The sequence below is a fragment of the Mandrillus leucophaeus genome, unplaced genomic scaffold, assembly GCF_000951045.1.
Source record: "Mandrillus leucophaeus isolate KB7577 unplaced genomic scaffold, Mleu.le_1.0 Scaffold30, whole genome shotgun sequence".
In the NCBI taxonomy this organism is placed as follows: Eukaryota; Metazoa; Chordata; class Mammalia; order Primates; family Cercopithecidae; genus Mandrillus; species Mandrillus leucophaeus.
In genome coordinates, this window is record NW_012103143.1 from 1,423,246 (window position 1) to 1,434,684 (window position 11,439).

The 11,439-nt window shown below is 55.1% G+C and overlaps 1 protein-coding gene and 1 long non-coding RNA gene across 3 annotated transcripts in view; one reads left to right on the forward strand and one right to left on the reverse strand.

Moving 5' to 3' along the window:
- The window catches only part of LOC105544463, a 69,070-nt gene that overhangs the window by 41,672 nt on the left and 15,959 nt on the right, over window positions 1-11,439 (forward strand). The window lies entirely within an intron of this gene.
- The window catches only part of CLCF1 (cardiotrophin-like cytokine factor 1), an 11,228-nt gene continuing 2,882 nt past the window's right edge, over window positions 3,094-11,439 (reverse strand). The window contains exons 2-3 of one of the 2 annotated variants that reach the window (XM_011986983.1): window positions 6,393-6,559; window positions 3,094-4,568 (exon numbers count right to left, since the gene is read on the reverse strand). In XM_011986983.1, the coding sequence (XP_011842373.1) occupies window positions 4,074-4,568; window positions 6,393-6,545 (648 nt within the window). In that variant the 5' untranslated portion in view covers window positions 6,546-6,559 and the 3' untranslated portion in view covers window positions 3,094-4,073. Of the gene's footprint in view, window positions 4,569-6,392; window positions 7,837-11,439 lie in introns of those variants that run through there. The other variant, XM_011986982.1, reaches the window with a different exon arrangement.

Genomic DNA, 11,439 nt, shown 5'->3' on the forward strand with positions numbered 1-11,439 from the left:
AGACAGTTCACTCTTGTTGCCCAGGCTGGAGTGCAATGGCACAATCTCGGCTTACCGCAACCTCTGCCTCCCAGGTTCAAGTGATTCTCCTGACTCAGTCTCCCTAGTAGCTGGGATTATAGGCATGTACCATCTCGCCTGGCTAATTTTGTATTTTTAGTAGAGACGGGGTTTCTCCATGTTGGTCATGCTGGTCTCGAACTCCCGATCTCAGGTGATCAGCCCGCCTTGGCCTCCCAAAGTGCTAGGATTACAGACGTGAGCCACCACACCCGGCCACACTTAACTAACTCTTATTCTGCCCCATCTCCATCTATCTGAATTCTGCCCATCCTCCAAGATTGGTGTCAAATCCCACCGCATGCCTTTATGGAAAAGGTAACTATTGAGCACTTGCTGTGTGCTCTGCACTGGAAATATAGCTGTGGAAGTCAGCAAGAACTTCAGATGCCGTTTTCTCCCCTAATAGGGCTCACAGCCTAGAGGGCCTTCACCTAACTAGATGCAGTCTGTCTTTCCTAGTCTTCTGTAGTATTTTGCCTGGATCTTTCTGCATTTAATCGAATTCTGCCTTATATTCTACCATTTGCAGGGAAGGGTTTCTATTCGTTTTTCTAGATTGTTTTGTCCAACACACTCATTGAGCACCTTCTTTAGGATGGAGTCTAAGTTGGGTGCTGGTATAGTGAGACGAAGAAGACTCAAAAGCTGCCCCCAAGAAACTCAACAGGATAGCACTGTGTAAGCTCTCTGATGATAGGACCTCCTCCTTACTTACCTCTGTATTCCTTATAGCCCCTACTTAATGCTTTGCATATCACAGGCCACAGCTTATTTTGACTATGTATGGAGACAGCCCTGATACCCTCTCCTTTCTATCTTGTTATACAGGGGGCAGGGCCTGCAGGTGCCCCTGGCCATGCCTGGGCAGATGTCTCGACCTGAGGAGCCTGGTCCCCTCAGGGTGGGGCATGTTCCCTCTAACTTAGACCAGATGACTCAGGGACATTTAGCAGAGCTGGCTTGCCTCACCCACAAGCAAGTCAGTAGCTCTTGCACCTACATTCTGACCTCTCCCTTTTCTAGTGGTTCTTGCACTTGCCGGCAGCTCTGTGTCTGCATCGCACAGATATGCCTGTGGCCCTTATTATTTCAGGTACATTGACCTTTTCTTCCCTAGTAGATTCTAAGCTCTGTAAGGGCAGGAGCCAAATTAGGTTTTAGGCTTCTTTTGGCTTTTCTACACCAGTTAGCACTGTGACAGGCTGGTAATTAGGTCTTTAAAATATTTGTCAACTGATTGACATTGCCATCATTTCTTACTTTCTTCACTTAAGGTATTGTCTCCAGGAGGCCCTTATAAAATACTCATGTAGGATGTGAGGACGATCTGGCTGTGACATCTGTCACCCCATTGATCACCAGGGTTGATTTGGCTGATCTGGCTGGCTAGGCGGGTGTCCCCTTCCTCCCTCACCGCTCCATGTGCGTCCCTCCCAAAGCTGTGCACTCGATCGAAGAGGACAACCATCCCTAATAGAGGAGGATCAGTCTTTAGTCAAGGGTATACTAGTAGCCTCACTCCCCTGCTAGAACCTCCAAACAAGCTCTCAAAGTTCATAAAATATCCATGTATTACCTGGAAGCTGTTCATCCATTGACTTACCCAGTGGTTCCTAACTAAAGTGTCATGACATGCTGCTAGAGCCTACGTAATCTGTAAGGACTACAGCTGCTGCTGCTACAGCCAAGCATCTGCCCTTTGTTGTTCCTATTATCCTTTCCAGCATTCTTAGAAGGGCGTTTAATTATCCCCGCTTTACTGACTGGGAAACTGGTCACTCATAGGTTATGAGTCTGAGGTTTGAGCTTAGGGCATCCTTTGAATAGCACCTATCCCATTCTCTCACAATCTGAGTTTTTCTTTTCTGGAATATGCTGTCTTACATTGGAGAGAAAGGAGTGGAGTTACAGCTAAGGACTGTGACTTGGTCACAGTCTGTTTCCCTCCTAAAGAGAGGAAGGGTGTTGAAGTGAGGGTCACTGCTCCTGAAGCCCCAGTGGACAGAGACAGGCAGGAGTCCTGGGGAAGCTGGGGAGTGAAGCCCAGGGGCTGACTGCTCAGGGTAGAGCACCAGAGAGGCAGATGAATAGCTTTGCTCATCACAAGGAGGCTGGGCCAGAGGGCAGAAATAGAAATTCAAGGTGGGAAGACAGACCTTTGATACCGTTAATGCAATCCAGGAAGGTAAGGTTGGCTGGGTGAGTGGCTCACGCCTGTAATCCCAGCACTTTGGGAAGCTGAGGCAGGTAGATCACCTGAGGTCAGGGATTCGAGACCAGCATGGCCAACATGGTGAAACCCCGTCTCTACTAAAAAAAAAAAAAAAAAAAAAAAAAAAAAATCCTGGCATGGTGGCGCACCCCTGTAATCCCAGCAACTCAAGAATCACTTGAACCCAGGAGGCAGAGGTTGCAGTGAGCCAAGATCATGCCACTGCACTCCAGCCTGGACAACAGACTCTCAAAGAAAAACTGAGGCCGGGCGTGGTGGCTCACGCCTGTAATCCCAGCACTTTGGGAGGCCGAGGCGGGCGGATCACGAGGTCAGGAGATCGAGACCATCCTGGCTAACACGGTGAAACTCTGTCTCTACTTAGCCAGGCATGGTGGCAGGCGCCTGTAGTCACAGCTACTCGGGAGGCTGAGGCAGGAGAATGGCATGAACCTGGGAGGCAGAGCTTGCAGTGAGCAGAGATTGTGCCACTGCACTCTAGCCTGGGCGACAGAACGAGACTCCGTCTCAAAAAAAAAAAAAAAAAAAACCAACGAATCCCAGAAAGGTAAGGAAGACTGAGCAAAGGCTGGGTGAGGGAATAGACAGAAGCTGTGTGGGAGGACTGAGGGATCAAGGAGTTGGTGGTGGGAGCAGGAGTGGACAAGTCTGAGGTGCGCCCATCACCCCAGTGCGGGGAGGAAGAGCGCCTCTTCCCAGAGCTCTGTGCAGCTTCCCCAGAGGCAAGCAGGGAGTGGGAGCCGGGGCGGCAAGAGAGTCTGATGAGCACCAGGAGGGGTGAGGCCGGGCAAAGAGACTAAGTTCTGGGGCAAGCATTTTATTTGTTAATACAAGAATAGAAATTCTGCAATAAATATCATCTAATAAATAACATCTCCAAATAAATAAATATTAATACAACACACTTAGAGTCATGAGTGGGTGGGGCTGGGGGGGCAGGGCCTGGGGGAGCTGCCACCCCACACCCCAAAATGCTACTGCAATGTAAACTTTCAGGAAATCCTGTGGTGTGGCTATGGTTGCCCTCCCCAGCCTGGGCAACCCACAGATACCCTGGGAAAGGGGGCAGAGAGGAGGCACTGTAAAGCTGGAAGACAATTCGAGGCAAGGTCCTGATGCTCAGCTTGGCTTTTGTTTGCCACTCTGTGCTTTGGAGACTCCTGGGTCTGTTGTGGTCTGTCCCTGCCCCTCTGCTTTCAGTATTTTCTCTTCTGGTTTATAGGGAACCTCCAATGCAGACCCCACCCCTGCACTGTTAATCTTATCTCTTTTTGTGTAGAATTGCCACCATGTTTGTTTCCTGAATTGGATGTATAGAGTGATTTGGGGGTAAGGGAGCAACACCCATTCAAGGAGAGTGGGGCAGCCAAAGGGCTTCACCCCAGAAAGTCATGTGTGGTGGTGGCCCCTCAACTCCTGCCTTCCAGGTGTGCCACCTGAGGGGCTGGGTGGGCATTGGCCAAGTGGTAAGCAAGAAGCAGGAGGCCATGAGAGCCTCTGCACCAACTTGAACCACTTCAGACTCCCTCGAGCATGACTTCCTGTAGAAACAGGACAGGACAGGGCCTATTGCACCTCCTCCCCAGCTCAGTAGACCTTTGGGAGGTGGGGAGGAGACAAGGCTGATCACATCACACGCCCAGCCGGTCCAGGAGAGGGCCAGAAGCTCACAGCTTCTGTCTCCTGGCTCAACAGGTGTTGGCATACAGGGCTGGCTCTCCCAAAGTGGGTGCAGGGTTTGAAGGGGGAGCGAAGAGGAGGCGGCAAAGGTCAGAAGTCAGAAGCCGCGAGCCCCCAGGTGCAGGGTGACTGCAGCTGCTGGAGGCTGCATCTTCTTCTTGAGCCGGTTGAAGTCCTTGGCCGAGCGCCACAGCCAGGTCTGCAGCTCCTTCAGCAGCCAGAAGTCATCCATCTTTTGGAGGAAGTCACTGTGGGCAGGGCCAGGAGTCCAAGTGGGTTCAGTCCCAGGCAGCGGCTGGGGCAGTGGGTAGCCCAGAGCTGCCATGACGCCTGCAATGCTGCCCAGCAGGCCCTGGAGGCTGGTGCAGAAGTGGGCCAGGCTGCGGCGCAGCTCAGCAGTGGCAGCCTGACGGTTGAGGCCACGCAAGTAACACAGAAGGTGGCTGTAAGCCTCGTAGTTTTGGGTCAGCCGCAGTTTGTCATTGAGGCTTTGCCACACCTCCAAGTTAACAGTGGCCCTGGGCAGAGTCTCTGCCCCCAGGCGGGGAGGGTTGAAGTCAGGCTCATTGAAAGGAGGGCCCAGGTAGTTCAGCTGTGAAAAGGAGAGGGTGATGGGGAAGGAGGAGGGCAGAGCAGCTGTCTCATCACCGAGGAGATACCTGCTCCCAAAGTTTCTATTTTTTGTGTCCCCTGACACTGGCCCTGTCTCCATGCTAGGCTTCTCTGTTCATGGCCTCCCTGAGTTTCTCCAATAAGGATATCATTTGTATGCAGATGACAGCTGAAGCAGTGGCGGTGATGAGCTCTCCAATGGAGAGGCGTAGAAAGAGGAGGAGGAGACGCAGGAGACGCTCAGGAAGGACGTGCTGATTGGCTTGGTGGGCAAACCTTGGGAAAGTGCCCGCTGTGGGGGCAGGACAGAGAAGAAGAGGAGCCTGGAGGAGCCAGGGGGCGAGGCTGGAGAGGTAGAAGGTGGCCCAGGAGAGTGCAGAGGCCAAGGAAGAGTTCGAGAAGGCAGCAGTGCTCAGCAGTGTGGCTGCAAAACAGACAGCAAGGAGAATGAGCCTTCAAAACATTGTCGGGCTTGGCAAGGAGGTGCCTGACGACCTTGGAGAGAACCACTGCTGGGGCCTGGAAGCCAGATTGCAGGGGGTTAAGAAGTGAGTGGGTGGAGAGGAAGTGGAGGCAGAGGGTGTAGACCACTCCTTCGAGAAATTTGGCAGAGAAAGCCAGGAGACAAAAAGGGTCGGGAACTAGAGGGGGCAGTGGAATGAAGCAAAGGTTTTCTGCACAAGGAACAAGAGAGAGATGAGAGGGGCCCATTGGCACCAGAGTCCCATTTGCCACTGACACACCCAGGCCCACCAGCTGAGGGGCTGGGGAGAGGCGGGTACTCACTAACACTCCGAAGGAAGGGTTCAGTTGAAAGGAGCTAGGCTGCAGACGGGAGAAATGGAGGCAGTCTCATGAGTAGGACAGGAGGAAGGCTGTGGAAGACAGCATGGTATAGGGAAGAAGGCAGAGCCCTTGCCAACCCTCGGGGGAGCGGCTGGGGCCCAGGGAAAGGGATGAGGGCGATGTGTAACTGGGAAAGAAGGGAGAAGCAAGGGGAGAGGCCTGGGATAGGCAAGGGCCCAGGGGGAGGTTCACACGCTGACAAGCACAGAGACAAACTAATTTCCTCGGTGTATCCTGGGGCTGGAGCCAGCTCCCCCGCCACCCTCCTCCCTTTTCTTTCCCTGGCTCCAGAGTAGAGTCTGGGATGTGGAAGAGGAACACGGGAAGAGGGGGCCGGTTCCCCATGGTCCTCGGCTCCTCCGACCCTCCTTCCTTCTCTCCTGGGCTCTCTGAACACCTCTGGACCACCCCCAAATCCTTATAGCATCACCTCCATCCACACCCTAAACCCCCTGCCACTACTGGCAGTCCCCTTCCCCCATGACCCCCGTAGGAGGCCCAGCTAGAATGGGAGAGGCAGACGGAAGGGAGGCCCCTGGGTCCAGAGCAGCAGGGCCCCAGGTCTGGGGGTAGAGGCGAGCTGGAACGCAGGCATGGGAGGTGGGGCCCCTCCATCCCCACCCAACCCCGCCCGCGCAAGAGACACCACAACACGGTGTAAACAGAGGAGACTTCCCCGGCCCCCAGGGGGAGGCGGGCGGCTGGGCTGGCAGCCAGTGGGGCAATGGGCCAAGGCGGGTGCGAGGCCTGCCCACATGCCTAGTCCTGGGGCGAGGGATGGGGAGGTGGGGGGGCCACCTAAGAGGGAAGGGCAGTAGATAAGCCAGACAGGGGGACTGGTGGGAGCCAAAGAGCCCCTCCTCACCCCATCATTTACCAGGACCCTCCACGGTTAGGACTGTCTTCCCCCAACTCCTCACTCCTCCCCAACTCCCAGACTCCTACTCTGGATACTCACATAGGTCCCAGCCAAGCTGCGGAGTTGGTGCTCCAGGTAGCGGGTGAGGTCATAGGTTTTCTGGATGGAGGGGCCAGGCCCTGGGTCCCCTGTGCGATTGAGAGCTGGCACTGCAGGGAGGTGCCAGAGCACCGTGCACAGGCACGCTAACATCCCCCACGAGTCCCCTGTGGGCAGGATGGACGAGAAGCATGAGTGCGGCCCAGGCCCACACGAGGAAGCATCTGGCAGCCCCTCAGGTGTCTGTCCCCACCTTGGGCTGGAAGGTGGGTGAGGGTGGGACACCAGATGGGAGGCAGAGGGGATGGAGGAGGGAAAACACCCCTGGCGAGAGGGGAGAGAAAGAGAGGCGTGTGTGTGTTTGAGGATGAGGACTTGGCACGCCTAAGTGTCTATCAGTAGATACTTGAGAGTGTATCTGTGTGTCAGCTGAGAGAGTCTTTGGCATGTGTGCCACTGTGTGTGTGCCAACATATATGTGTGTGTACATGGAGGGACAGGGCCAGGCCTAGGGACTACAGGTCGACCTGCCTGTGTTCCAGTTGTACCATAGCTTCCTGCCAGTCTCCCAGTCCCACTGCAGCTTGAGGGGAGTCACAGGGTGGGAGATAGCACATGTCAGAGCTGGCAGGCTGAGCAGTCAGCCCCAAGGGAGGAAGCAGGAGAGAGGCAGCCGCCAAGAACACAGTCGTCCATAAGAGGCAAGGTATAGGGTTAGACCACCAGGGTCGGGCTGCCTTATGGGGCTAGTTTTGGGTATATTCTAGGATGTGATTCCTGAGTGTGGGAAGCATAGGGTGGGGTTAGATTGAAGATTTAGTGCTCACTCTCAGGGAATGGTGGCAGTGTGGAGGTTCACACCATTCTTGGTGTTAGGTGGGGAAAAGTTGGACTTCAATGAGCCCTTTCCATCAGCCTGCGAGGGTGGGGACAGGAAGGGAGAGAGGTGCATTTGACGAGTCGGGCTTGTTGGCTGATGGCACTGCAGAGTTTGGACATCCCAGGATACCAGGAGTCAAGGCCAGGGTTGGGTGCTGTAAAGAGTGACATGGATAGTGGGGAAATACGCTTTTCTGGGATTTTAAGTGAGGACCAAGGTGAGGATTGAGTGGACACTTTGGACTGGCAAAGGCAGTTAGGGTTTGGCTAGGATAGATATAATTGGCATTGGGCTAGGTTAGATTTAAGGACTGGGTTACTTTAAAAGTTTCAGATTAGTTTAGACTTGGGATTTGGTTGATTTAGTGTGGTTGAGGTTTGAGTCCAGCAGGGGATGTGGTGAGGTCTGGGCAGGCAGAAGGTGAGCTGGAGGGCTGTGACTCGGTCGGTTTAGATACCAGATGGGGCGCTGCTTAGGTCATGAAGAGCAGGGCTAGTTTGGGTTTTCAGCTTGAATAGGTGTGAGGTCACGAGTGGTTTCTTTCCTTTTTTTTTTCCTTTTCTTTTTTTTTTTTTGCTGCCACCTTCCTACCGCTCCTATAGTTCATATTTTATACTCTCAGATTTTTCTATAATGACATAGGTTGCTTTGATAGGTAGAAATAACTTAAATAGATATAACACTTTGCCCATGGTTAGAATGGGATTTGAAGAAAGAATGAAGACTAGGTTAGGTTTAATCACAGCACTGGGGTACTTTTGGAGAGGGCTACTAACTAGGAAGGATGCAAGACTCCATTTGTATAAAACATCTCTTATGGAGGACAGGGGTCAGTGAGGACTTTGGCAGTGGCCCCCTGGTCAGTATGGACTCTTTCAGATGTGTGGCTGGCCAGCTTTACTGAGGGAGCATGGGGGTGGGGTACCACCAGTCACAGGGTCTTGGTTTGAGGCAAGTGTGAGTGTGTGTACACACATGTATTTTAGGACAGAGAGTAGGGTCAGGCACTCAACTGCTCCCTAGGGAGACTGGCTCCCCCTTTCCTGTGCCCTCTGAGCCTGTGGCTTCCTCCTGGATGCTGCTTTCCTCACTCTTCCTTTCTATCCCCAGCTCTTGCCTGACTCAGTTCCTTTCTCCTCTCTGTTCCTCACATTCCAACACAACTCCAAGCCTGGGGATCTGGCAGTCACCTCTAGGATCCTATGGGTACAGAGTAGAATTAGTTTTGGAGATTGGAGACCTGCTGAATTGGGCAGCGGCCCTCCCAGCCTTGAGGTTGCTTTCAGCATCGAGTCTGGCTTCATTCAAAGTTAGCGGCAAGGCTGAGGGTCCCAACTGAAGCAGGAGCTGGGAGCTAGGTGTCCCTCTTTACCCACATGTTGACTGGAGTTCTAGGTTCTGCCTATGTCACGGCCAAGAGGTATAGTCAGGAACCCAGCTCGGGACTTATCCCTCTCCCATTCTGAGCCCTGTGGGACATCCCTAGGGGAGATCAGCTCCCTACACAGGGACAGCAGGGGGAGAAGCCTTTGGATAGACAAGAACTAAGTCATCTGGGCAGAAAAAACGGCTCATGAAATTAACCAGACGAGGCCGGTGTTTCCAGGAATATTTCAGTTCTGAGGTAACTGTCGTTGCAGGCTGGGGGTGGGGGGGGCGGGCAGGGGAGAACAGAAGGATCCGACGGCCCACAGAGAGAACTAGAAAGAGGGAAGGGCTCTCAGGAATCCAGAGGGAGAAGAGGTTAGGAGAGGAGAAAGGGGGGTAGAAGGACAGGGCTCTGCCCCTGCTATGACAGCTTTCACTCTGGGCAAGCCGTGCCCATGCCCGTGTCTCAGGCAGCAGGAGGAAAGCAGTGTGGGGTGAACACTTGTGGTGTAGTTGTGAGCTCAGGAACCCAGCACAGCTCGCCTGCCTCCTGAGGAGAGTGCATGGTGGGCTTCCTGGAGCCCTCATCCATCCTCCCTTAGGCTCATGGTGTGCAGGTGGACCCTGACCACTGGGGCTGTGTCCTGGGTCCCCCTCTCCCCCTCCCCACCAGTCCTGGCCCCCAGCCCGGTCCCCGCCTCAGCTCTGCCTCTGGCTGCTGCCCACTGATTGTTTACATCCCGTCTTCTCTGTGTGTTTATAAATCTGGCTGAGCACGTGAGGAGCTAATGAGTGCAGCTCACGTTTCCTGCAGCAGCCCCCCACCCCCTATCCTGGCCCCCACCCGGCCAGCCCCTAATTCCATCCAGATCCCTGGGCCCTGGGAACCAAGGTACTCCTCATGAACACACACACACACACACACACACATTCTCTCAGCCCAAGGAAGTGACCCGCCACCCAGACAGCTGCACAGGCAGGCGCACCCGTATGCACGTCTTTAGCCACTTTAGCCAGCTGCCCCTCAGTCCCTGGCCTGGACGCCCCCGGGCTGAGCTTTCCCAGTGAGGGTGGGGGTTCAGCCGTGCAGATGTACCAGGGTGGTTAGGGTGGTAGGACAAGTCAACGGGAGTCTTTGCACCTGGGACTATAAGAGCTAGGCTAAGAACTGTGAGCCCTAAATGTTGTAGCCAGGAAGGCACTGCAGAGCTCCAGAGGTGGGGCATAGTGGCCTCAGGCTGGACTGAATATGGGAGCCAGGAGGAAAGGCCAGACCAGGACCAGCGCTGGCTGCTGCGGTTGGAGGGGTCTGTTGAGAGGAATTGAGGGATGGAGTGGGTTAGGCGGAATAGGTGAGGAGTGGGTGAGGGATGGAGTAGGTGAGGTCCAGGCATTGTGACTGTAGGAAACTGCCCTAGGGGAGTGTCCTGACCTGCCTTCACAGGCAAAGGCCCACAGAAACCCATCATCCTTCTACCCTGTGGTCTGCTGCCTTCCCCTCTCTTACTTCCCTCCCTTCTGCCTTTTCCTTGGTTCCCTTTCCCCCAGGCCACTGAGAAGTGGCTTGGTGAGTGGGGACACATGGGCCTGGGAATTGGGAGACCTAGTTTTGCCACCAACCCCTTTGGTGACTGTGGGCTTGCACAGAGAGGTCACACTATGCATGCTCAATTCCTCCCAGAGGAAACATGCAGGGCTTCATCTCTCCTCTCCTCTCCAGCATCCCCCTTCCTGCCCTTCTCTTCCAGCCTAAATGACAGAAGTCACTGAGGCCCAGGGGAAGAAGCTGAGGGTGGGCCAGCCCCCCTGCCTTATGAAGTCAGTAACCAAGCAAGTGAGACAGGAGTTGGGCTTTGGCTGGAGCGAGAGGGTTCCTGATTGTGCCGCAAGAGGGCCCTGGGTGTGCTCAGGGAGGCCAGTGAGGAGCCAGGGGGTAGCCCAGCAGCCCACTGAGAGCCAGAGGCAGGGGGAGCAGTGAAGGAGGAGTCCAGGGCAGTGGTGGGTGAGTTAGAAAGGGTGTTGTTATCAAGAGGGGTGCGGGAGGGGCTGGGGGAGAGTGCAGGAGCCAGGTGTGCACAAGAGGTGGGACGTGGGGAGGAATGTGAAGTGTCAGCCAGTGGCTGGTGTGCAGGGGTGGCACGCAGAAGTGTGACGGACAAGAGTGTGGGACTGTGAATGAAGGGGACAGGGAGCCATTGCACCCATCAGCAGTGTCACTTCTGGGGCTGCTGGGTGACAACTGCCATCTCTGCTTCCTCCCCTGGTGGAGTGTCTGGCTCCAGGGTAGTGAGGGTGTCTGAGCTGGCTGGAGTGCGTCTGGTCTGTTAGGGGAATATGTACTCCCGTCCTGTCCTGTCCGGTGTGAGGGGCAACGTGTGCTCCCGAGCGGTAGCGGAGGTCAGTTGGGGGCAGTGAAAGCACAGAGGTGTCCCTGGATCAGGGTCAGAGAAGGAGGACCCGGCAGAGCAGTGTGCCCAGTGCCCCCCACCCCCAGCCTCTCTCCAGGGCTTAGCCTGCACCCGCCCGTCTCCCCTCCTCTCCTGGCAGCCCCTCACACCCCGGGGGGAGGGCCAGGCTGGGACCTGGGGGAACAGAGGTCCTCTGGGATTGGCGGGGGTCTGTAGGGAGGGCTCCAGCAGCCCTGCGCGGAGTTGTGGAAAGGAAAGCGGGTGGGGAGACCAAGCATGAGAGGACTCTGGCGAGCCCCGGGGACTCCTTCGAAGGTTTCCTTCGAGGGGCTCGGCCGGAAAGCTGCACGGCGGCGGTCGCCAGCTGGCCCTCCCTCCCGGCGGTGACCTC